The 26638-nt window shown below is 37.2% G+C and overlaps 1 protein-coding gene across 1 annotated transcript in view; it reads right to left on the bottom strand.

The window, feature by feature from the left end:
* Positions 1-26638, bottom strand: part of HCN1 (hyperpolarization activated cyclic nucleotide gated potassium channel 1) — a 207953-nt gene that overhangs the window by 82510 nt on the left and 98805 nt on the right. Inside the window, exon 3 of the mRNA XM_069777633.1 lies at positions 16647-16808. Within this exon, the coding sequence (XP_069633734.1) occupies positions 16647-16808 (162 nt within the window). The remainder of the gene's footprint in view (positions 1-16646; positions 16809-26638) is intronic.

A 26638-nucleotide genomic window follows, 5' to 3' on the forward strand; every position in this document is an offset into this window, starting at 1 on the left:
GAAGTGGATTACAGTAGATTAAAACAGTCTAATATAATCCACTCATAAAGGTAAATGTATCTACATAGGGTCTGAATATGTTTTAATCTGCTTAAAAATGAATCAAGGTGAACCAATGCTAGTTTCACACAGAGAATCAGCGTAAGGGCTGGGACTGGGATTCAGGAGTTCCAGTGCTTTGAAAAAGAGGTTCTTTCCCCGGTAAGGTGATCCTTGGTACCACATAGGCAAATTCAAATAATTTTCTCCTTAATCTAAATATGTAATTTTTATTATGTTTTGTCTTCTCTTTAAGTAACATAATTTTTAAGGCAGAGGTTCAGTGCTGGTTTTAAGCATTCTTCTTCATTTGGCTGGTACTGAAGGCAACTCTTTTCTTGTCAGTTTTTCAATTTATTTCCTAACCTGATGCCTTTGAGACTTTAGGCTACATCTGGTTAGTTTATAGTTCTTCAGGAAATCAACTTACTAAATACCTGAGCCCTCAAGAGGCTGGTCTGCTTTTCTGGTAAATCACAGTCCTTCATCAAATACTATGTCCTACAAAAAGCTGTGCATTATTTTATTAGGCAGTGATAGCAGGAAGCAAAGGAGTTTTTCACCTGAAATACTGTTTTGGCTGTACGAAAAGAACAAACTTCAGTGTCAAAGCAAGTAGGCTGGATCTAGGTCAGAGGCTTTTCTTTTTCTCAGAACTCATCTGAGTTTTGCTGAGGACCTGTTCTTAAACTCAGATGCCCTAAAACTGCAGGTGCTTACCAGAGTCTGCAAGACTTTCAAGGTAATGAAATAATATAAAGCAAAAATTATTTAGCAGCCTGAATACCACCCACAAAATGATGTCTAGACATTAGGAGAAAATAAAAAAAAGACTGAGTGACTCATAAAAAATTCATGTCCCTACTCTACCAGAGGGAGGTTAACCTAAATCGTAGGAGACTAACTTTTGGGGTATGAATTTCATACTCTGAGGGGAAGGAAAGGGAACATGCTCCTCTTCTCTTTTAACACCCCTGAGGCAGCTGACAAAGCAGCCGAGTGACCCTGTAGCATTCACCTAAGAGGTGAGGAGCACCCAGGTCCCAGATCCCGCTCTAAAGACAGGGACACCCTTGTACAACCAGCAGCCCAGCCCACTCAGTCGCTCTGGGCCTTCTCAGGTAAAGCCACCCCAGCACGGGGTGCAGTGCCAAGGACAGCCAGTAAGGCCAGCTCGAAACCATGACAGTACGGCAGAGTCATGACCCTGTGACACCCTGCCCATGCTCCTGGCCTAATAGCAAAACTCGCATGCGCTCAAAAAGTTATTGGACAAACTACTGGAAGAAACACACAGTGATGGCTGTTAAACACATGGATACCAGCTCTGGATCCAGAAGTCCCTCGGCTGCAAATTTCTGAAAGCTTGTAGAAAATGCTAAAGGAAACGTCACTCCGTGCTTGCTACAGTCTGATCTTCCCTGGGCATCTGCTCCTTGCCACCCTTGGGAAGGGGGCAGACAGACTGCGGGATGGACTTCATACAGCCACTCCACCGGTCCTGCAGTCCCACCTGAGGGAACTCTCAACAGCTGAATCATTAACTTGGATGCAGCCATGCATTCGTTCTGTCTTTATTCTTCTCTTTCCTCTGCCCACCCTCTTACCTCTCCCCAAAAACCTTTTGTATTCTTCACCCCAAACTGAGGTGCACTAAAGCCATTGATGTATAATTCTGATTTCATGTTCAGTCTTTTGTATAGACTGTTTCATTGTGCTATTTTTACCCGATTAGTGATCATGTGGGATATAACCTCTCTTATTATCAAGCACAGTTTTCAAACAAATAGGTTGTTGCTGCTCAGAGAAACAGCAGTTCAAAGATACTCATTCCTCATTCTAAACTGTCTACCTCCTAAGATTTTTATTATCTAAAGAAGTAGGAAAAAACATACTTTGAATAAGTCAAATTGGGAAAGAGATATGGCCAAGTCATAAATAGGCTTCATTGCTCTATACTTTTTCTCAGTACTGAGGATGAAAATGCTCTGACTGAAATGGGTAAGGCAGATGGCCCAGCCCAGCAGACAATCCTTGGCGAGAGGCCAGTCATGGTAGGTTCAGGATTGATGTCTGAGGGAGAAAGGAACAGGAAGAACACCACGATCCTGAGCAATGGAGGATGAACATGAATAGTAACAGTGCATTGCATTTTGCATTGTTTACACATGGGTATCTACAGTGACCAATGGCCCAACTTGTCCTGGGTTCTGGTTGCGAGAATGAGCACTGAGGATGGAAGGCATAATAAAATTTCACATCAGCTGACTTCAGGTACTTCACTCTGATGGCTGTGTTGGTGAGTCTCCCTAGGCTCCCTACAGTCAGCAAAAATCAGACTCCTGCAGATGGTGATTCAGAGTAGAAGCTTAATGCAGGTGCTCTTTGTCACCTCCAGGGGAGAGTTTCTCCCTCCATCAGCTGCAGCAGGATCCTGTTCAGGTAAAGCTGCCTCCATTACCTTCCTGAGCTCCCATGCTGAGCATGCGCCTCTTTTCATAGATGGACATGCCTCCCCATTTCTTCCTTGCTCCAATCCAGTGGAGAAAATAAAATTCCTAAGGACAGTCTCTTCTCTCAAGCTATGGTTTTATTTTGTGATCATGGTTTTGCTCTTGCGATTAAATTTGACATTCAGATCAGGACATGGGTTTGCCTTTGCAAAGGCTGAGAAAAGCCAGTGGGGCTCTGTAAGAAGTGCTGGAGATCTGACTAGATGAATTCAGTTCCAGTGCAGTGGCTTTAATGTAAGCATACTACAGTGAGACAGTATCATAAACCACAGATAGGAAGGAGCAAGCGAGAGACAAAAAAAGATACCTAATGAGAACAGAGGAATGCTTAGAATGCAAACTTCATAATTATTAACTTATATGGATAAAGTTATACGGCAGAAAGCACACAATGAGAGTAAGAGTTCTTGGATTCAGGGCACATATTTGAATACCCTTATCTTGAACGCATGACATTTACTTTGCTTGAAAAAGGTTGAGAAGGATGTTAAATTAGAAACATCTTAAAGGACTCACATTCTAATGAAAATAGCATATATTTACCCCAAAATTGTGTTATCTAACTTGCAAATGGTTGGAAACCTTTCTTGACTAGAAGCTTCATATTGAACTGAGCACCTACTAAATGACAAGATTGATCATAAAAATCTGATAATCCACTGCATATCTATTATATGTTAAATATAATAAAAATAAAAGTCTTTTTTACTATTAGTTGCTCCATTGAAACACAGTAATCAAACTATTCACTTAAAAGAAGTTCAGTTAAATTTGCCTTGAAACCAGTACCATGTCAATGTTTGATTATGTTAATAAATCTAGACACCCACAGCATTATGTATGGTGCTAAGTATGAATAGTGATAAATAACATTTATTTTTATTGCAATCATGTTTGACATCCTCCAAGCACATAGGTACAGACAACTTTTAGCTGACTTACAAACAAAAACAGTTTAATAATTCCCACCAAAAAGTTACAGGCTAAAGTTCTCATTTCATTGAAAATAGGTTTAAATGGTCTTGAATCGAATCTAATTTCAGATCACATCGCTATTTCTTCCTTCTGAAGTTTACATAAAAGATCCCACAATTTTTGACAAAAAAAAGAAAATACATTTAAGTATTTTCAGATACAACCTTTAGAATCAAACCTGTGAAAGGGAACAAAATCACTCTACAGGAGGAATTTCATCAGAGGACATATATCAAAGCAGCTTTCATTCTTCAAAACAGCAAAATGCCATGTTTTTCTAGTAACATTTAAAATAAAATTGAAAGTCATTAGAAACATGGGTTATATTGTATTTGGGTGAATTTTTCATTGATACTCTACCGTTATGGGTTTGTGTGGTGGGATTTTCTGGTAGTGGGGAGGGGCCGCAGTGGTGGCTCCTGCGAGAAGCTGCTGGAAGCTCCCCCGGCTCCAAGTCGGACCCGACTCTGGCCCAGGCTGAGCCCATCAGGGACGGTGGTAGCGCCTCTGGGAGAACAGAGTTAAGAGGGGAAACCTGCAGCGGGGGAGGAGACTGGGGCGTGAGAGGAAGAGGAGAATGAGGTGTGAGAGGAAGAGGAGACTGGGGTGTGAGAGGAATAGGAGGCTGGGGTGTGAGAGGAAGAGGAGACTGGGGTGTGAGAGGAAGAGGACACTGGGATGTGAGAGGAACAGGAGATTGGGGTGTGAGAGGAACAGGAGACTGGGGTGTGAGAGGAACGGGAGACTGGGATATGAGAGGTACAGGAGACTGGGATGTGAGAGGAACAGGAGACTGGGATGTGAGAGGAAACCCTCTGTAGATACTGAGGTCACTGAAGAAGGAGGGGAGGAGGAGCGGGGGAGGGGGAGATGCCCCTGCAGCCCGTGGTGAGATGGCAGGCTGTCCCCCCCCCAGCCCATGGAGGGGAGTGGGGGAGCAGATGCCCACCTGCAGCCTGGGAGGACCCCACGCTGGAGCAGGGGGATGTCCCCGAAGATGGCTGTGACGCCATGGGAGAGGTCCCATTGGAACAGTCTGTGCCTGAAGGACTGCAGCCCATGGAAAGGACCCATGCCGAAGCAGTTTGTGAAGAACTGTGGCCCGTGGAAAGGACTCATGCTGGAGAAGTTTGTGGAGGACTGTCTCCCATGGGAGGGACCCCACGCTGGAGCAGGGGACTAGTGAGGAGTCCTCCCCTCGAGGAGGAAGGAGCGGCAGAGACAACGTGTGACGAACTGACCCCAACCTCCATTCCCCGTCCCCCTGCGCTGCCGGGGGGAGGAGGGAGAGAGGACCGGGGGTGGGGTTGAGGCAGGAAGGAGGGAGGGGTGGGGGAAGGTGTTCTAAGGTTTGGTTTTACTTCCCATTTTCCTTGTTTTGATTTGATTTGTAGTAAATTAATTATGTTTTTTCCCTAAGTTGAGTCTGGTTTTTGCCTGTGACCATAACTGATGAGTGATCCCTCCCTGTCCTTGTCTTGACCCCTGAGCTTTTCCTTATATTTTCTCCTCCTCATCCCACTGGGGCTGGGATGGGAGGAGTGAGCAAGTGGCTTCATGGTGCTTTGTTGCTGGATGGTCTTAAACCATGACACATACATACTTAGTTGTTAATTCAGATTATGCATTCAGTGTCAGCACTGTAAGTGAATAATTTAAATGGTATTTTTTTCTGTCTTTAACATTATTATTCAGAAGTATATTTTGAATAATATCTTCTAGATCATCTGTGTACGGATGTCTACATATTATCTGTATGAGCAAGCACTGAGCCCTTTCTTATATCAAGTCTGAATGATTTTAAAAGCAAAAGAGTAAAACCAACAAGCTTTGTTAAACCCTCAAAATCCTTAATCTTTTATTTATTTGTACACATGCCAACTTTAAGTTTCCTCAAATCATGTTGAGACTGATGAGTGCACTGACTCATACTTTTTTTTTAAAAAACAGACTTCTGCTTCAGATGTTATATTCCTATTTAAACTGCCTTCTTTCTTCTTTCTCCTCCCCACATTATTTTTTGTGCATGTGTGTTTTGCCCTCACAATTCCACTAAGCTGGTTTAGAGTTAACATATTTTATTGATCTGCAGAACACGTTCAGTTAGGAGCAGTGCAAATAAACTGTTATTTCCAAGGGCATGTGGCATTTCCAGGATGCACTTCCTGTCAGAATTTATATATTCCTTCTTTCCATAAACAGCTGCTTTGTAAAGATACTGACTGCAAAAGCCTAAGGGAACCTCATCCTTGCATATTCATACAGCTCAGAAATAAACTAATTTCTTTTAGAGTAAGTTTTATATTACTACATTTAGGCACAAAAAAGTATCTAGTAGCAGGAAGGTCTGGCTGCAAGGTTAAAGCCATGACAAACAGTGTTAGAACAAGAAAGTAAAGGCACATTTTATATATTCTGTATTGCATCTGCGTTTAATATACAGAGATGAGGGTAAGGGACAGGCAGCCTTTAGATGAATGGTATGGGTTATGAGAGCTTATAGAGACACATCTGCATAGGTCCAAAAATTCCAGAGCCAAATCTGCCCTCACCTACTGGCACTTTAGCATGCCTGCCCATTGCCCTTGAGTGCATCTTTCCAAGGTGAGCTCTTGCATCTTCTCTTCACACAAATCTCAGTTAAATTTGTATTTTGCTCCCACCAAAGATTTTTAGCACGCATTATAAACTTTATTTCTGAACATCTGGAAAAAGCTATTAAAACACATAGAAAACTCCCTCAAATATTCTTCTGTCAACATTGTTGTAGCAACATTTAACTGAGTTTAGATTTGGCATAACTTTTCTAGTTGTACCTGAGAGATAAATTTAAACGGTTTTGTACTATTAGAGATAAGCATAGGGATATTATGTATTATTGCAAAGAGTGACAAATGATTGATACCATGCCTTTATTCCTGACCACTACTCAATTACTCTCTGTAAAACTGAACCAGCAGTCTGAGTAGACTCTGCTTGAAAATACCACTTCTAAGCAGAAAGCTGTTTGAAAACGTCATAAGAGTCCCTCCCTATCTATAGATAATCCATTTCTGATTATATGTACTATTGTCAAACTGCTAGGCTACCCTCAAGTGCAAGCTAACTTCACCCTCTTCCAAATATAAAAGATCAAATACAGTGACTACAGTCTAATGTATTTTTGCCTAAAAAATACAGAAAAGGACAAAAATATTTTATGGAAATCCAAGACAAATTTCATTATTTTATTACAAATTAAGGCATCTTGGATGGACTAAAATGATACATGAGATGGACTAGAAAAGGTACATGAGTCATCTGTGAAGAATATGGGAACTATTTTCTTGTTTCATTCAAATGCCAACTTGTGATTTTGAAAGAGATTGTTTCAAAGCACCTCTCTCATTGTATTATCAGCAGTGCAAAATGTAGGTAAAATTGTGTTCTTGAACTAGACCTGATGGTGTGCATCTCTCTCTGCTCCAATCCTATTTATATGAGGTTGTCATGAACCTTTTGTAATAAACCCCAGCCATTCAAAACAAAGAGGAAAAAAAACCCCCAGTAATGTCAATAACAGGGGTTTTTTTAGATTTAGGGAAAACTGTTCTTATTTTTACAGCTAGATTAAATAGATTAGTAAATGATTTATACCAGTTTCTTTAAACAGATACTCTGCAATTTTTTAATGCTAAGATTGCTATTCCTCCCACATGAGAAAAAAATCCCACTGCAAATTATTAAAAGTGATATACAGACCAGAGAAAGTCTCACCACAAGGCTTTGTTCTTTTCCTTATCTTATCAGTAGCATCTTCCAAACAGTAAATGAAACAGACATAAAAAATCCAGATAGCAAAACAAAACCAAAATATATTTAAGAGGCATTTAATGTTTAAGTAATTGATATAAGAAAGTGCATACTGCTTGCTCATACAAGTAATACATAGACATAGATATTCTTCAAAATTTCGTTATGAATAATAATGTTAAATAAGATGCTGCACATTTCAGATTATGTAAAATTTGTGGACTATTACTGTATCTCTCCTATAGAAAATCCTTTCCATAATTTCTATTAAATTACATCATTTTCTGAAAGTTTTATACCTCTATTTGAATTACTTCAGGTTGAGTCTGCTCAGATAAGTGTACATGCAGAAAGCAGGAAGAGCAGGAAAGGGACAGGAAGGGAGCAACATTAAAATTATCCTACTCTTTTAAAACAGGCAAAATATGTGCAGCCTAAATCCAAATGAGTTGTGTACATCCCTGGCTTATATGTCTAAAAAGTATGGCCAAAACCAGTTCAGATAATAAGGAAAATCAGTAGATTAAAACAAATGAAAGAAAACAGTAATGCCATATATTTCCTGCTTTTCTCATGTTTTGGTAACCAGAACTGGATGCAAATTGAGACTTCCAGTTCTACATGGAATTCTCCTTGTTTAGCTTTTAGCTTCATTGTGAATTAAAGTGAAAACATGACATATTAAAATTTCCATGGAAGGAGAAGTTCAGAAATAACCACATTTAAAAACATTGTTATAATACCCTCTTGCCTCTCTCTGGGATTTTGGGAATCTAGATTACAGACCCTATAGACTACTGATTTAGGTCTGGTGGACACAGGTCAATGGAAACAAAAATGTCTCAAGTGTCTGATGTATGAAAGTGCCTCAGTTCAGAATTACATTACCCAGAACAAAGTATCTTGCCTTGATTTTTTTCTAATGTGAAATGTAAGCATTCTAAATACACAATTACAGGTGGCCAATTTTTATGTCTAATTGCATCTCAATAGATACTTCTCTCCAGATGTACTTTAAATATTAGGATGAGTCAGGTGCTGAACAGCCATGTGTAGGAAGTTCAAATTTCATATAGCAAAACCCCTCAGTTAAAGCAGTAAAATCAGTGCTTTTGAGAAAACGTGATTATGATATGGTTTATAATGACCCCTTGGCAATAATATGCAGCTTGTGCAAAGCCAATTATCTTTATACAGTCTTAAAGCATACAGATCAAGAATTAGCCTGTGCATATTAATACATGTTTGCAATGAAGAAGAGAAAGATTTGCTGAAGAATAACTGTATAGGAATGGTATTCATCTGGATGTATCTTACGCTCAATTTATTCTGGGAAACCTGCTCTGGCACAAATATTTCAAGGGTTCAGTTTTGGGATATTCCAATCACAGGAGAAAAGGCCACTCATGAAGAGCTACTTCAGAATAATTGTTCCACATTGATATCCCAGTTCAACCTGGAATACCACCACATACAGATAAACACTTACTGTTAAATTTATAGAGACAGCAAAGTAGACTGATCCAGCTCCCCCAGAACAAAGGGAACACTCTTCTACAACACAGAAGCTGCATTTGGCAATGAGGTGCTTATAACTCCTCCTGAATATTCATTTTAAGGCAAATGAGGGATACAAGGTTCTAAAATATGACAGGTGTAACTTATGTTTCTGCTTTAGTTCACATTTTTTATTAAAGAAATGGCTTAAGGCATGCTTTATGATGTCTGTTGTTTTTCCCTAGAACGTCTATCAAACACAACATTAGACTTAAACATATTATGGGAAGTTTCTTGTATTCTTTCAAGTTTAAGGCTTACATAAATAATTTTGTAATTTGCAGTTACCAGAAATCCCTTCACAATATACTGCAGTATAAGCATTTATGAATTGGGTTGATTTCTTGAGGGGGATACATGGAAATTAAATTTTGATGATAAATGGGCAAGTCCCTCCTTGCATCCACATCTTGATAATTTTCTACTAGCTCTTACGATAACGAAGAAAAAGTGTGGAAATAAGTTAGTATCTATTAGGTACATCAAATTGCTTTTGCATGCTTCCTCTAACTAATTGTTTCATTATTCTTATCTGATATAAGGAAGAGCAGCTTTCTACCTGAAAGAAACAGAAGCATGCAAGGCAGCCAACTAATTCATTACAGAAGTCATCCTCTTCAGCACCTACTATCACATCAGTAACACAGTGCTACAATCAACACTTACAAACACGGGTGTCCTAATTTAGATCCTTTCTCTGTAGCACTGAGCACCAGTATCTACTGAAATAACTATCACCATCAGCATTAAATAATTATATCAATACTACAACATTGAGTTTAAAGTATTTTAGTGGGAGTAAAGTAAGGCAGCAGGGCTCATGACAATAGTTCATAATCCTTAAAAATTTCCAAAGTTGGCAGAGTTGTGGGATTACAACTGGGAATACCTTCTTTGAAGGACTGTTTTCACTTTTGTCTCAGTTGTAATCCAAATATTCATGGGTAACACGAATACTTTCTCTACTGTTAAACTTTTAGGAAGTTTTAAAGCTCTGTGTAAATGATTTTGCACCTTTATTTTTCAACTTTGAAGGTTCTATGTCTCAATTAGCTCATGGTATTAACTCAGTGAGCTCAAAATGATAACACATCAATGGTAGTAAGTCATGAAGATGAATGCCTTTGTCATTGGTTTAGGTTAGGGAACTAGTGAGGCCTGACTTTCACAGAATCGAAAACAGTTTCTGCTATATTTCAGATTTTTAGAAAGAAGAAAAGCACTGATCTGCACCAGTGTTTCATGGCTTGAAAGAGACAAATAATACAACCTCAACCAGAAAACATAAAAGAAACAGTAAGAAAATAGTATGGAACAAATGAAGACAATTTTTAGGACAAGAAAAGGCAGCCATGATAGAAATACCTTTTAAAGCATATAGTATAGATGCTGGGTTTGATCAAAGGAATTTCCTTATTATTTGGAATCAGTTTCATGTTGGCAGAAATCAATACACAGAGAAAAATGTAAATAATGAAATGCTTTCAATAAATATGAGATACAGGAAATCTAATAACTGTTTTTATGTAAGCCCATCAGAAATCTACTGTCAAAAATACACAGTCCAAAAGTACAGGAGACATCAGCAAAATTGTACAGAATGTTACACCAAAGGCAAGAAGGTAGGAAGGAAAAGTTATTTTTACTTCCCCTTCTAGCCCTGCAAAAGCAGATGACCTGCTAACCTGTCAGAAAACAGAAAAAAGCATAAGCCAAAACCTATGCAGTCTTCCTAAAGCCTCTGCGATTGTTGTAAAAATGAGAACTTGGTTTGTTTTCCTCTTCATTGATCACGACACACTGAGCTAAATCAACAGTGTCCTCAGCTACCCCATTTCTCTGGTCCTCACTAGCTTGGCATAAAACTTTGGTATTGCAGTTAACACATGACCTCACTTTGCCTTAAACATACTTTGTCATTTAGCACTGCACATCTACAAAACATTCCTCTGCAGTTTGTTATAGTGTCAAATCACATGCACTAATATATTCTTCTGAGATAATATATTTTTAGGCCTAACACTTGATCCCAACCCACTGAAACAGGTCACTACTTCATCATCTTGATGCAGGGGGAAATGGACTGACCTCAGTGACTAGGTCAGTGCTGTGTGCCAGAGAGAGCAGTAACTGAATTCTGAACAGCTGCACGTACTAGAAGGGATATTATTATTCTCTGTAGGTTCCCAAAATATGGGTGCTTTAGTCCTAAGAATGTCAGTTACATATTGTCGTTATTGGTATTACCATATTTCCAAATTGTGTTGTATATAGAGCACTTATCTGAGTTGGGCAATTCCCCTTACCTTGATCACAGTCCATCTCTGATAGGTAATTTCAATCTTTTATCTGTTCCTAGAAGCATTGCTATAACTAAATAGACATACATAAATATAAATACATGAGTATAAAATATGTTAGAGTAGTAGTATACCTCAGGAGATCCTCAGTGTCTCTAGTAATCAGATGATTCCCATATGTTCCGTATTTTCTAAGCACCCAATTTAAGATTGTGGGATTTGATTTACAGAACCATTTATTGCTCAGCACTGCAAATGAAATCAGAGGAATCTAATGCTTTAAATGCTGCTCTACAATATCTTGCCATATAATAAAAAGGTACTCAAAAAGATTTGTGAAGCTCTAAATGATGATTATCACATAATGACCAAATGCAGAAAAATCTCATGAGAAAATTAGCTGCTCTAATGGCCAGCTATAGGGAAAAAGGTGTTAAGCTGATGCATTATCAAAAAGGAGAAAACTCAATGCTGAATAACATCAAATGACTATAATGCATTCCTTTAGCTCCATTCAGTAAAGCAGAGATCTTATTGAAAAAAACATATGATTGTGTAACTGAAAATGGTGTTCATTACTAAGAAATGTTTAGAATTAAAATTAAAGTTCTGTGTGTTATTACTAAGGTTTTTGTGCATATTATATATGTGTTAGCTCAGTTCTTGGAGCATAATAACTACTCACCATCTCCTGCATTTCTGAATTTCCTTATCAAGTATTCATTTAAGTCATTCATTTTATAGTGAGAGAGACTTTCAGACTCTACAGCAGAAATTCCCAAATTCTTTTCCTAGCAATGCTGATACTGTCAGAGATGAAGATCTGAAATCTAACATCTGATTTCCTTTGCCCCTGAGGGAGTGATGTGACACAAAAAGGAGTTAATATAATGCAAAATCCACTTCACCAAATCCAAAACCTAAAACCCCCAAGAGCTGCAAAATAATCCAACTGCAAGGACGGTAAGAAAAAGCCAAAACAAATAAACCAGAGTACCTGAAGGGTTCTTCCTGAGCAAACATCAACTGAGTGTCATGAGAAATGCCAGCAAAGCAAGCCCTTTCCAAAAGCTTTACAATCCTTTTTGGCTTTTAAAAAACTGACCCTTCAACTTAAATTCCATACTTCTCTGCTAGATTTTTATCTCACTCAGGGAATATTATATGTGAAAAATATGGAAATTCCAGGTAAATACCTTGCTTAAAGGACCATATGTTTTCCTAACCATACAACCAATTATTGCAAAAATAGACAGGAAAATATAGGTTGGGCATCTTCAGATACTGTTACTTCAAGGGCTAAGTGCCTTTAAGTCTTTGCCACAGGTGATATGAAAAGCCAGAGCAAACCTCCAATACAACAAAAACCAATCATCTACTGCAAGGGATGCCTTATTGCAGGCAGTCATGCTTAGATGGCCAGATGGCATCAGTGGCAAAAATGCCATCTCTTGTCTCCACTTGCCTAGAAACTCTGTCCCATATAAGACCTGGCTATAACTGTTCATCAGTTGGGACTTATTTACACACTGTGTTTTTGTAATTCACTGCAGCTGAAACTGAACGCAAAATGAAGAATCTCAGTTTGCACAGACTGACTATAGAAGAGGACCACTGTGCTTTTCTGTTCTTGTGCCTCCCCTGGTTTCAGCTGCAAGTTTTACTCCTAATTTTCTAAAGAACTATTGGCTCAAACTCTAGGTTTGACGAAGATGTTTGGTCTATGAGTCATCATGGAACTATACTAGTCTGAAGCAACGCAGATCAGAAAGCTGAGGATAAATCACACAAGGAGCTGCAGATAATAGGCTTTCTGAGCCAAGGAGAAATCAAGCAGCAGCATCATTAGGAAAGTCTGTAAAACTTCTTCAGAAAAGACCTTTTTTAGGAATGAAACTTAAAATCCCAGTGTTAAAAAAAAAATAGGAAATGCATCAGAGAGCCATATACCCTCACAGAAGTAATTGACTGTTATTTTGTCTGTAATGGATTGGTTGGAACAGGACTTAAAGTGAGCAGAAAAAAAGAGCTGCTGTTTACTTTTATGTTGTATTTACTGGTTTTCTTATTTTTAAAGAGAAGTGCATTGATATTCTGGAAAAGCACAATATCCTGCTTGTCAATAGTAACTCAGCATTAATAAAGTCAGTGGAATCAAATGGCAGTAAAGATACAGAAGTGGGCAAGTGGGATCACATTTAGAAAAATTAAAGGAAGATGCCAGCTCTGGCTTTCATTTCATTGCAACATGAAGGCCAATGTTAGGAACTACCCAAGAAGGCCAATTTGAGAGTACAGATACAATATGGGTTCATTATCATCATTATTATTATTATTATTATTATTATTATTGAAGATAATATCCCAATATGATCTGCACATTTTTGTTGAACCACTTAGGCTGGAGGTTTGTGCAGTTAAAACCAGTAGTGATCTTATTCCCTTTTACAGCGAAGGCTTTCCATTTCATTTCATAGTCTACTTCATGATGCACTATGACATTTTTATCATCCTTTCAAAGAAAAAAATCCAACCTATTTGTTTTGCTTTAATTGCATTCAGCTGCATTGTTCAGAGAGGCAATAAGCAAAATGCAGCTTGGTTTCATTCATTCGTGACATTAAATTTAACCTATGTTATGTTTCTTAACAGTATGAAGTAAAACTATGAGCATGCCTGTGGAACTTGAATACTTTCACGTATCAGCTCATACAGAAGAAATACCTTTCAGGAGAAGGCTTTTAGAAGCTGTTCTTGCACTCTGCAGCCTAAAGCAACTAATGTACAAGACAGAAGGGAACTATGTGCTGGAAGAGTATGCTAGGCTGTGCCTATTGAGGAGACAGCATGTCATCCCTATGGCATCCTTACTTCCTTTAGCATCAGGTTATCAGCAATTGCTCTGGCTTGCAATGGACTTGCATATTGGAAAACTAACTTCTTCTGGCTGAGCACACATTGGCTTGAATAAGTCTTCAAGCAAATGATCACTACGTGTAAGTGTTAAAATTTTACTTCAAAGCAAAATTGATGTATTAGCCTGAGGTTAGCCCTTGTAACAATGTCATTTTAAAGATTGTACCTTGGAGCCACAGTTGAAACCCAGAAAATGCTCACACAAACACTCCCCTACTCTAAAAAAGATTGAAATTCAAAGAGGGCCAATTTTGCCTTTCTTAGAGCAGTTGTATTTCAGAATTATTTGACTCAGAAATTTGAACAAAACTCCAGAAGTGTGCACGTGCAAGGAGTTATCTTTACCTACTAATCTACTAAAATCTCTGACTAAAATCTGGCCAGAAGGGAATACTTTGACAGAAAGGTGCATTAGCTGGTGCTGGGAAAGACCTCCTCTTCCTGACAACATTGGCCTTTCGCCATGGCCATCACTACCAGTTCACAGACAAAGGCCTTAATATTCTTATCTAGTCAGATATCTGTCTCAACAGCATTTGAGTCCAAACCCCAGTATCAGGTGCAGTCATTGCAGTAACAAATGTTTTAAAATTCAGAGCAGATTAAATTGTTCTATGCTACAGTATACTGGGCGAGTAAGGTACCCCTATTCCTAAAGCTCTTGCAGTACGAGGAACATGAAGCCTTTCCAAATTCCAAAGTCAGCAGTTGATTAGGTTCTGAATACACCAGCAAAGCATGTAACCATCATCACCATTATCATCATCATCATCATCCGTCTATTCCCTCTGTAATTTCAGAGGACTGATACTTCATGATGGCTTCTCTGTCTGTATTCAGTGCTAAAGAATTCACTTCCAGAGCCTGGAAAGCAATCAGGAAATGTCTCGTAACATCATGACAAGGTCAGAAGAAAGGTCTGGTTGTTTCCCCCACCAGTGGCCTTAGATATGTACTTGATTCCAGGCTGGCAGTCCACAACTCTTTCTCTTGCCATAGGACGAAAAGACTACCTATGCTTGAACATAATCTTGCTCAATTTTCAGATCTCCCCACAATGTCTATTCAACAGTGACAGATTCAGTTGCCAGACAAAAAAAAAAAAAAAAAAACCAAAAAGAAAAGAAAAAAAAAAGTGCAACTTTCAAAAAGGATCTTTCCAAGAGTATGTGGCCCGTAAGGAGAGAGTATTGTTTCCATAAAAAAAACCTGAGTGTGGGCAGGGAGAAAGAAGGGTCTCCCTGAGCATGTGCACAACGTGCACAGCCTTCTTAGATTAAATGTAGCTCTTCTTATGGAAGAGAGAGAATTTAATAGCTCAATGTTCTTTAAAAGTTAAATACTTCAATTAAGTGTAATCCAAGGCTTCCTTTCACTCACTAGCATGGTTTTCATCCAGATCTTTAACAAGCTGGTAGAAAATGTACCCTTTGTAAACGTGAATGGAAGATATTACAAAGCAAAACCCAGAATGCAGCGGAATGTAAAGACATGCCAGTCAGCATCCTGGTGACCTACTTTTATTGTAGCAATCCCATTTTTCAAGATAGTCACTATTTTTTTAGGAAAGCTGCACAATGAGGTGTCAGCAAACATGTTGCTTATCATTAAAGATGCTGCTTGATGACTGCAAATACTTGTCTGTATGACTGACAATCTTAGTCAACCAGCTCCCACTGTAATGCGCAACATCACATTCCTAAAGGAACAAATACTGTTATGTTTCTACAACAGAAATATGTGGGACTGAGCAAGATGCTCATCTACAGCAAAGGTGCTGTTTTATTGATTCTAAAATTGTAAGTGGCCAATGAGAGAGTTTCTTGGGGTTTTTTGGTATAGGCACATTTCAACAACTTTTTCAGTGTATTTTCTAAGAAAATGTTCTGTCTATTACCTCGTTATCTGACTTGATAAAAACTACTTAATTTTTCACAGCCATTGATCTTCAAGGCACATGCTAAGCAAGCAGAACATCATTACCCTTCCTTATAAAGAAGGAACAGCCACATGCCATCCTTGAACACAAAGACACAAAAGTATCATAGAAGTAAATCTATTTCTCTTTTTTTACTTAGAAAAACTCACATTGACTGTTAAGTTGGGAACAACTTGGTAAAGGGATCATGAGATGACCCAGAAGTTATTTACAAAACAAACTGAAGACAACATTAGATGAAACAAACAGCAATAATGTATCTTCAGGAGCATACTGAAACTAGAGCCTAAATTGAAAGCACGGGTAACTGAGTGTTTCCAAATTTCTTTTGGCGGCTTTTTTGAGGGAATGAGCATTAATAAATTAGAATTACCTTAAAACTGAAAGCATTTTCTGGCTCATTGAGTGACAATGAATCAATATCATTTTATTGGTAGTGAGGGCTACAAAACAAACTTTAGTTCATTAACAAGTCAGTCAACAAAACCCAAAAGTAACCTTGAGTAAATTGCAGGGCACTGTATTACTAGGTATGTGTTTTTACAACTAAGTCTGAAGCTAACTGTTTAAAAAAATAATATTTAGAAAGCACAATGAAAAATGAACAATACTTACAACCATACCGTTTAGGGACACCCAGCAATCTGGTGGGAAATCCTGGAGTAATGGTACTAAAAACTGCAGACAACCATCCCAGTGGCACAGCAGCAGCATCATTCCGATTAGATTAAAGATTCTCACCACAGCACTGGCCAGATCGTACGTCATGTGGAAAATCTATGGGCAAAAATGACAGGTGATGTACATGATGCAAATCAGAAATGCAAACCATTTAATTCTCATTGGGCAAGTTAAAGGAAAGGAAGTATCATCCTGAAGTTCTAAAAAAGCTGAGATTTCTCAGCAAGGACCATTAATTCGGGCACATTAATTTGGGCAGAGAGCTGTGCTCACACACCTGACTCTTGGCTGCACACCAGTGTTACATAAGCTGCTGCAAAAGGCATATTTTGGATAAGAAGTCACCAACTAAAGTATTTTCTTGAAGCCTACAACTCCTTTCAATTGAAGCAAGTGTCACAAAGTAAAAAAGCCTGGTAAAAGTAGTGAGACCACTACATGGCTGTGAACCCGGTGTCTAAATACTCACAAAGTTGTGGGAAATACAAATTCAATGACTTGTTCAGAAAAGATTCACCCTCACATTTCTTACCTTCTTAAAAGAACAAAAATCTGAGGAAACAATATAAGTAATTTTACATATTTTTGGACTTCTATTTCTATACTATTAATCCAATTTGCACATTCCAGTTCACCAAGCAAAATGACAAAAAGGTAGTTCATCGCTCTTAATCATTAGCAGTTTTCCTAAAATCCTGACAATCCAGTGGCTACTACATCTGTAGTAGCTAAGTTTATATCAAACTTATATAACCATTTAGATTTCAATATATTCTTCCATTCTTAGACAAAAAAAGTTTGCATCTGAAAAGTGTCTTACAGCGAATCACATATATCCTCTTCAAAACAACACAGACATTTTCAGGTTTCAGGGCAAATTTGTTGGACAGAATTAGCATGAACAGCAGCAGTCAGCTGCCAAATAGTATGGAGAAAATCACTTATTTAGCACTTTTTTGCTATATTGGTTTTAAAGCACTTCCTAACTACAAATACTTATTACACAATTCAGTCAACTCAAGATAAATATGTGACATTTTCACATGCATAATTATCACTATGCAGGAGTTCCATTTAGAAGATGAAAAATGGCCAGTTGGTGTTTCATGGAATTTTAAGTAGAAAATATTATTTAATTTTACAGATAGACATAGAAATCAGAGGCTAGTGCTGAAAACATTAGATTGCCAGAAGTATACAGGCATATTGGCACATGACATTTAGCTTTTTGTAAATAAAGGAATTCACATATGAAAGAAGAGAGAACGTTTGTATCCTAACTTTCACATGTCTAAACTAAAAGAAATTAAGTACCCACACTGTAAATGACTGCAAGTGCAAATATGGAGAGTGTGTTACAGTGTTTATCAACATCATTTTCTGTTAGTGGGAGTTTGGTTTTGTTTGAAAATGATGGTGTATGTTTTGAGTCCCAAACTGCAAAACCTGCATAGTAGAAACATAGCTCAGACATTAACCTTATGTGCAAAACATTTTTTCAATCTAGGGCATTTTAAGATAATATATTCCAAATCCCAGTTTGACACACATTGGAAACAGATGCTTGTAACATTATTCAAAATGTCATGTCTTATCCAAACACGATCTAGCTCCTGTCAAAATTGAGGCGATGACACTGATATTTAGGAGATACTGTAAATGCAAATAAACAGAAAAGTGTCACCATTACACATTCCTCTTGTTAAGAAATGTATTTATGTTACAGCAATTTCAATAGCTACAGTTTCAATCACATGATATGAACTGAGTGAAATAATTTTATTTTAAAGAACTGGAAAAAATAGCAGGATTACTACTGCTTTGGAACACTAACACTCATTCAGGTTACACTTTATCCATGTGGTTATTATACTACAACTGCAAAGTGCAGATGAATCCCTGATCACATGAAAAGTTGCAGAAGTTTTGTCAGAGAAAGCAGGATTTCCCCTAGAATATTTGTCCGAAAAAGTGCAGATTATCAGACAGAAACAATACATATTTTACACAGAGATCACATCTTTCCCTCGAATTTTCTATTGCTCCAGAAACGAAATTTATCGCAAATTTACACTATGGCTGGACAAAAATCAAAGTCCCACTCATGCTGTTTTCATACCTCCGCAAGCTTCCCATTAGGCTTTACTGTAAGAGACTAGATTTTCAGAATAATTCACTGTATTGGATACTGAGTATTTTTTAAAAAATGGGTCACAAATATGACAGTCAGAGCCAAACTGAGCACAAACATCTTCATTTCTGTATTTAGAAAGAGAACTTTTCTGAAAACATGCACCTAGGTGGATGTGATACACAGGGGAAGACGGGGTTCTCCAAAACTCTCCAGAGTCCAAAAACCAGCACTTGCATATACCCAAGGCTCCTGAATCTTTATCCTGCCTCTGCAACTATGGGCTCAGGCACCGTGACAGATTGTGCATGTATCCTGTGATCATAGCTGCATAAAAAATATACGGCTCTTTCACTAGGATGGAGCCCATTTTGGGGCATCAATTCACATTACAGACATGGTCTGCAACCCTCCTACTTTGACACAGAATTTCCAAGATTTTAGAGCATTTTGTGCTGGTACATTCGCATTTCAAATTTTAAAATCATATAATTGGGCAATGTGCACTGAAAAAAAAGAAGAGAAAAAAAGGCAGTGGATAGATTTGCGAAGGTATTTATTTCAGCATTTCTGAGATCTTGCCTAGCTTTTACGTGTGTATTGCTCCCTGCCTACCCCATGAGACTGCGTGATGGCTCAGTAAGGCATCCCAAATGAGCCAGTAGAACCAACACACAGAAAGAGATATTACAAAGGGAGACTAAAATTCAAGCCAAACAGCTGGAGCAGTGAGCTGGAACTAAAGGGCCTCGCTGAACCAAAGAGGTCTGCTGTTGGGTTTGGGCTCTGCAAGGACTACTCTGTCTTGTCACAGTGGTATGACTGTGTAACTACTGTTCTTCAAAGCCTCTTCATTAGTAGCGTGCCTTTGCGGAAATGGTCACATACTGCAAGAACAATAACATTGAAAATTATATGTGAAATCAAATCCAGCAAAGAAAATGACTGCAACAGTCTGTATGACACTGCAACCTTCCATCATTTCTGAAACATTTCACTCCAGAAATAGCCCCTGTGGAGCTTAGCATTCAGGGTCAGTATTATTAAAAATGCACAAGCATATTCTGGATATTATCTGGATTGCTTAACATGGTAACATTGTATCAGCATTTCAACCATACCATACTTTTATCACTCATCTTTTGCTTATATAGTCTAATATTTGTGCAGCCTATTCTAATAACTGTGATAACCCTGTATTAAAGACAATAACTTCATAAGAAAAATCTGAAGCAAATGTTGAAAAAACCTTCTAAGCATCTCTGCATAATCTCTGTCCAGAAATAAAAGCTGAGTTTTTTTCTCCTAAAAGGAACATGTCATGGAAATGTGTGCTTGGTTGGAAAAAAACATTTAAATACCCAAAGCATACACTGTAAGTGAACAACATTTGTTCACTGCACAGATATTGACAAATTTGCATTTGTACAGTTGTTTTTTTTTTAAACTAATAGCCAAACTACCCTGTGGACGCAAGTCATATACTGCATGTTTAATATTTTGTGTTCTTCCATTCAGGAACTGATTGTGATACATTGAAACAAAAGCAGTAAGAGAAGTCATATTTTTATAGCATTGTCTTTTTGCACAAAGTACAGTTCCTGTATTAATGAACTAATCCTTATTAAAACTCCTAGAAGATGTGTGAAATGTTTGTTAAGAGATGAACTGGAGCACAGAAGGCTAATTTCAGCAGATGGTGGCTTGCCCATTGGCCGGTCCTCTGGTGGGAAAGGAAGAAATGTAGGAGGACCACAAATCGATTTACCTTGATTTTGCAGCACAGATGTGTGGTCAAATCTTTCTGTTTGAATGCATGTCTTATCAAGATAATACTCATAACAAAAATAATACAAATACTTGCACGCTTGCACACAGCTAAAGTTCGGCTCCTAAACCCGTTACTCAGGTAGTTAAATATAAATCGCTTGTTTATCATTAAACAATTACCATGCGCAAATGTCATGCAAATAAGCAGGAATTGCAGCTGCAAACACATTTGAAAATCTGGCGACTTTATTTAGACTCCTAATTTCATACCTAATTATTCAGCTTAACCAGCAAGAGGTGCAAATTTTGGACAACACATTAAAAAAAATTACTAGAGTGACGTGAGATTACTGCAACTGAGAAAAAATTAAAATTCCTTTGAGAACTAACTCTTTCCACATTTTTATTTCACATAATAGGAAAGATTTAGTAGATATCTCTCCTTTTTGCTTACTACTCAGTTTCATTTCAATTTCAATGATACTTTTTATTATTATAATGTTTGTTTGGGGGGGGTGGCTACAATACTGTCATTTTTCACAGTTTCTATATACTTCCAAATCATATTTAATAATAAATTTAGTTTATGAAGTCACTTCTGAGAACTCATAATTTCTTCCTATATTATTTTCATAAACTTTTCTCAATACCCTGGAAACCTTGAATTTTTCCTGAAGAGCTGACAATGCATCTGACAATGGCTGAAATGTAACCACAGATTAACAGTTTCTAATATTTTGGCAAAATATTGATCACAGAGAATAAGAAATTGCTGAAGAAGTCAGAGTTCATGTTTTATCCCAGTTTTTACTCACACTTTAATAATTACTCTTTATTCCCATGTGTGAAGCAGGATGCAAGACTATTCCTTCCTCACATTTATAATGCAGCATATACTTTAAATTGGTCCTGCTAACTCTGATTTCTAAGCCTGAGACAGAAAAACTGTTGCAGTGTTGCCAACCCACTTGCTTAATAGTATTTGAGGGCTGTCATAGTAAATTAATAGTGCACATACAGTTTAACTAAACGAACACAAAATCTGCTAAGTGTTGTCGTGGAATGCATACGTTACCTATTCTGCCTTCTGATAATGGTCATGTAATATTTGTTCAGTTGTGATTTGTAGTTCAGTTTGAGGTTCAGTTTATATAAAAATTGATTTATATAAATTATCGGAATTTAATTCTGAATTAAAAATAAAATAAAAAAGTAAGTCTTAGGACTTCCTAGAAAATTTATTCAAATCTCACATCACTGAGTTCATCCAGACACCTATTCTCTTCCACCCCTCAGAAGTATTAAAGGTGCTCAGTATCACAAAACTAGCTTGGGTTTAATCTTCATATGAGGATTTGCATCATGCCTCGGGCAATATGAAATGACACTCATACTAAGTGAGCTGTGTGGAGTCTGGAATATTAAATAGCCACAAGTGGGGAGACAGAAAGAGCTGCACACTTGCATGGAGATTCCGGAAAGCGTGTTGAAAGCTGTACCAAGGGCAATACTGGAACTTCAGGCTAGACTGCAGGGCAAAATAACAGTTATAAAAATGACAAGGCGGGTTTGGTTCAGTCTCTGGGTCAGTTCAGAATTATTACGTTTATCCCTCAGAGCACCAACTAGACAGAGATTATAAACCACAGGATCCAAATTTTCCTACTAGAGCTAAATGTTCACTTTTAAGATAGTGGTTGTAACAAAGCTCCCCAGGAAATAAACATAAAAAGGGATGAGAGCACAATGCCTCTTTTTGAGCATCCATCTCTCAATCTACTTTAAACAATGAAATGCAATCATGTTTTTTTGTTTAGCCATCTCATATTCTACAAATTGATTTCAGAAAACATTCTTCGTAAATATCACTTGGGATACTATGGGTCTGATCCAACTCCTACCAAAGCCAACTGCAAGTTACTACTGTCTACACTGAAAATATATCTGCACAAGTAGGTGTAAACACACGTTGACTGAAATGCCTGGTTATGCCCTCAGGGTAACATTTTGCACTCAGCTGACTCCTGATGTGTGTGCTTAGTTTTATGATAAATAATTCATCATTGATAATTCAGTAGTGGGGAAAGGTATATAGCACTATTTAATCTAGTTGTATTTGTGACCTTAACCTGATGAGAAATGCAAAGATCTGCTGCTTCTTTAGTTGGCCCTGAAGGGAAAATATCAGTGATTTAATAAACAGAACAAACTATTTTTAATCAAACATATCCAGAAAAAAGAGTTGAGAATGGCTTATTTTATGTGACCTTTAAAAATTGTTATTTTCTAGATGGAGTCAACCTGACATTAGGTTTTACAATAGAAGTCCCATTTATTCCAATTCAAGGCATGTACAAATGGAAACCAGCTTCTGTGGAGCAAAAAGAACAGCACAACAACATAAATGTGACAGTGCACTACATCCAGGTTAAATCTGAAAGCATTAATAAAACTACTTTGCTGAAGGAAGATTGAAGCAAGCCTTGGAAAGGTCACATATAACCAGGAAGCAAAATTTATTTACTATATATAAATTCCACAATATATATTTTCTACTGTAAATTGGCCAATGCCATAATATTACCTCTCACACAGAGGGCATGACTTCACTGCCAAAATGTGGGGTTTTGTTATCCTGTTGTGATTAATGTGTGTGACGTGTTTGGACATCTAAATTAGTTCTACAGTGAAAAAAACAAGCCAAGAATGACAAAACTCAGGATCCTGAAATAAAAAATACAGTGCTAATGTTCACTGTTACACAGGTGGAGGTCTCATTCATCACTTATATAGATGACAGCAAGTACCTTATTAGACTAAGCTTTTATCTTCATTAACTGAAGCAAAGTAAAAACAAACAAACAAAAAACAGTTCACAGCTGTCAGAAAGACACAAACATGCAATGCTAACAGCCTGCCTCTGTGACAAAATTTAGTTGAATGTCTTCTCCTTAAGTCATAGTACCAAACTGAAAGTGACCTTATGGCAAAAAATACTTGAACTGTATGCACATGAGCACAGAGATTGAGGGTTTGTCAGCCTGAAGTAAAGCTGTGTTCCCATTTCAGCATTACTTCAAGCATCAGCATTGCCTGACCTTCAGCTCAAGCTTCTTGATGGGCCAAGTATCTCAAGTGACAGCATCACTGAAATCAAGCTGGAGACCTTTGTGAGTGGGCCTGAGCTAGAAGGAACATTTCATTTATTATCTTTTACAATTATTTATATCTTACAAAGAAAGCAGCTTGAAGATACAGCCAGTCTCTAAACAGCCTGAAATATTATTTATGATTTTTCTTACTAGCTGAGTGAGACAAACTGTTTCTCATATTAATGTGCAGATGTACTCTGATGGCAACAAGAGAAAAAAAATAAGTTATTCACCATCACTCATCTGCCCACAGAAAGGCCAAGGCAGGGACTCCCACAGCGCTGAAAAGGGCAGCAGAGCAACCAACATGAATCCTAAAAAGTATCACTGCCTACAACATTTCAAACATAAAGGCATAAAGTCAGACACCTGCCTGCATTTTTAGCAATTAATATCAGCTTTTGAAGCCTATGTTCCCCAGTTTTCATATACGTACACAAGCAGTTTTCATCCGTAATGAATGTGAACCAAAACAATAAGTACCAGACATATATTTGTAAAGAAATCTACCATAAAATATGTCCAAAATGCTGAGACAATTTAGGGAGAACCTTAAGAAGTACCAAAGTCCTCACAGAAAGTGCCATGCCTGATAAAATTATTTTACGACTTTATTGATCACTCAAGTCTCACAAACCCTGAACCTTTTTGATTTCCATTTTTAAAGCGTAAGTTTGGAGATAATCACACTCTACCCCTGGCATGCTCGGTCTTTTTCTCTGAGCCATGTATTTAAAAGAGAGGAACAGGGCAGTGCCTTGGCTTCACTTGCCATTGAAAACAGCAGGACACGACAGACTCCCAGACCCAACAGTGAAATTCAATAAAAATGAATAAACACAAAGTGGATACTCTGCAGGAAGTATTTATAAATACACAGAAAGTAACGGCATATCCCAGAACAATATATCTTTACAATCAACATTTTAGAAACAGGACACATGTAACCAATCTTTCAACCTCAGCATTTTCCTAAACTTCATCCTTTTTTTTTTTTTTTGAGGTAGTCATGCTTTAACTTCCAAACTCTGTGAGTAAGAAATGAAATCAGATCTTTTCTGATAGTAGGAGAAGCACTACAAAATTGCATGTACACAGAAACTTGAAAGTTTGCATGTTTAAAAAATTGTATCTGAAACTACTGTTTCTGTAAAAAAATTATCTTGGTGGTTTTTTTTCTTTTCACTAGATTATTATGTCATGACAGGCTGAAAATACTTCAAGGAGCTTCTCTTGTCTCAGCCAGAACAAGGCTTGGGAAGCAAATGAACGTGTGTGAGTAAGGAAAAGTTTTCTCTTTCATCATCCTACACCCCCAAAAGAAACAGTTTGAGATTTAAGGGGATGGTTCATTAACGTTATTAAATCACCAGTTCTTTTTACATGATGCCTACCCCTACTACCACACTACTGCATATCTGAGGTTCAAACTAATTGTCCTAAGTATAATACAACAACACAATGATCTAAGAGCAAACAACTGAAATTATGAGGAATATTTCTCCTGGGGAATTTAAGTTGGTGTCTTACTGAAGCTGTTGAGGTTAAACTTCCAAACATGGAAATAATGGGCAAGAAATTGACAATGAAAGTCATTATGTTAAATTTCCTGTGGAATAAAAGTTCTGAGACCAAACTGATTCACAATGCTTTCTTTTAATAGCATGTGATACCTTCATTTCAAAAAGCCCCCAAATGTTGTTTTATGGGGCACAATTGTTACATTTTAATGTTTATATATTTGGGTTGTTAAGATGAAATATAAGCTGTGAATAAAATATGTAAAATTCCATACTGTATTAGAATGTAAATTTTGCTTTTTATAGTAATCTAAAAGAAGAGTTCGTAGGCCAATCCTTATAAAAAAAACAAGACCATCAGTAGAAGTCAAAGCAGATGATTAGTGCACAACACTGTGTGAAAGCCAGAACTCATCATCAGGTGGATGCTTAAAGCCCAAAACACAGAAAATCCATTTCTTCCTTTGAAAATCTTCGTAATAGCAAATATGATAAAGTCACTCATATTTCAGAATCACACATGCACATAAAAATCAACGAAATAGCATCTAAAAGTATAGATGTGAATAAATTATTGTCCTAATTTACATACATATATATATTAAAATGATTTGAGGTCTAAGTAAATGTTTCACAATATTGACAAATTATTTTTAAAATTATATGGCTAATTGAATTGCATTATAGAAGACTTTTTTCTGGAAAGTGCAAATGAAGTCTACAGTTAAAATTTTACTGTCATTCAAAATCATATAAACCCTTTTGGGGTTTTAAAAGTTAAATACCAAAAAAGAACTGATGCCTGGGCAGGTAGGAAGAACATGCCAGAATTGTAGTCTTAATAATTTTCCTCAAAAATTGCCAGCAGAAATTAAGAATTCAGTTGCTTGATAAAAACTTAATGCAGTCAGAAAAATATTACCAGTTTAAAGAAATTACTCTGGAGACTTGCATACAATACCCTCTTTTGTAAAATATTAAGTTTACTTGGTTTATTACATAAAACTACCTTGAGCAGAAATTTCAGACAGTAAATTATTTTATTTTAGTAACTGTGTTCAGCATTTGGTAAATACATGACTATCATTATTATAAAAGGTGAGTGTATGCTTGCATACCCACAAACACAATTTGCATACAGTTCTGGATACTCAAAAATCTCTACAGATCTCTAAGGATAGTCTATGAAAAAGTGAGGTATTGAAAAAAAAGATTAAAAAAGGCTTACAAGTAATATCAGAAAAGAGGAACTACAGTAAGAAGAAAGAAGTGTTCTTTTATGGTCCTATTTGGATTCTTTGGTTTTTGCTTACTTCCAAAATATTATTTAAATAACTCTTGCTTCTGATGGGT

Source organism: Haliaeetus albicilla, chromosome Z, assembly GCF_947461875.1.
Source record: "Haliaeetus albicilla chromosome Z, bHalAlb1.1, whole genome shotgun sequence".
In the NCBI taxonomy this organism is placed as follows: Eukaryota; Metazoa; Chordata; class Aves; order Accipitriformes; family Accipitridae; genus Haliaeetus; species Haliaeetus albicilla.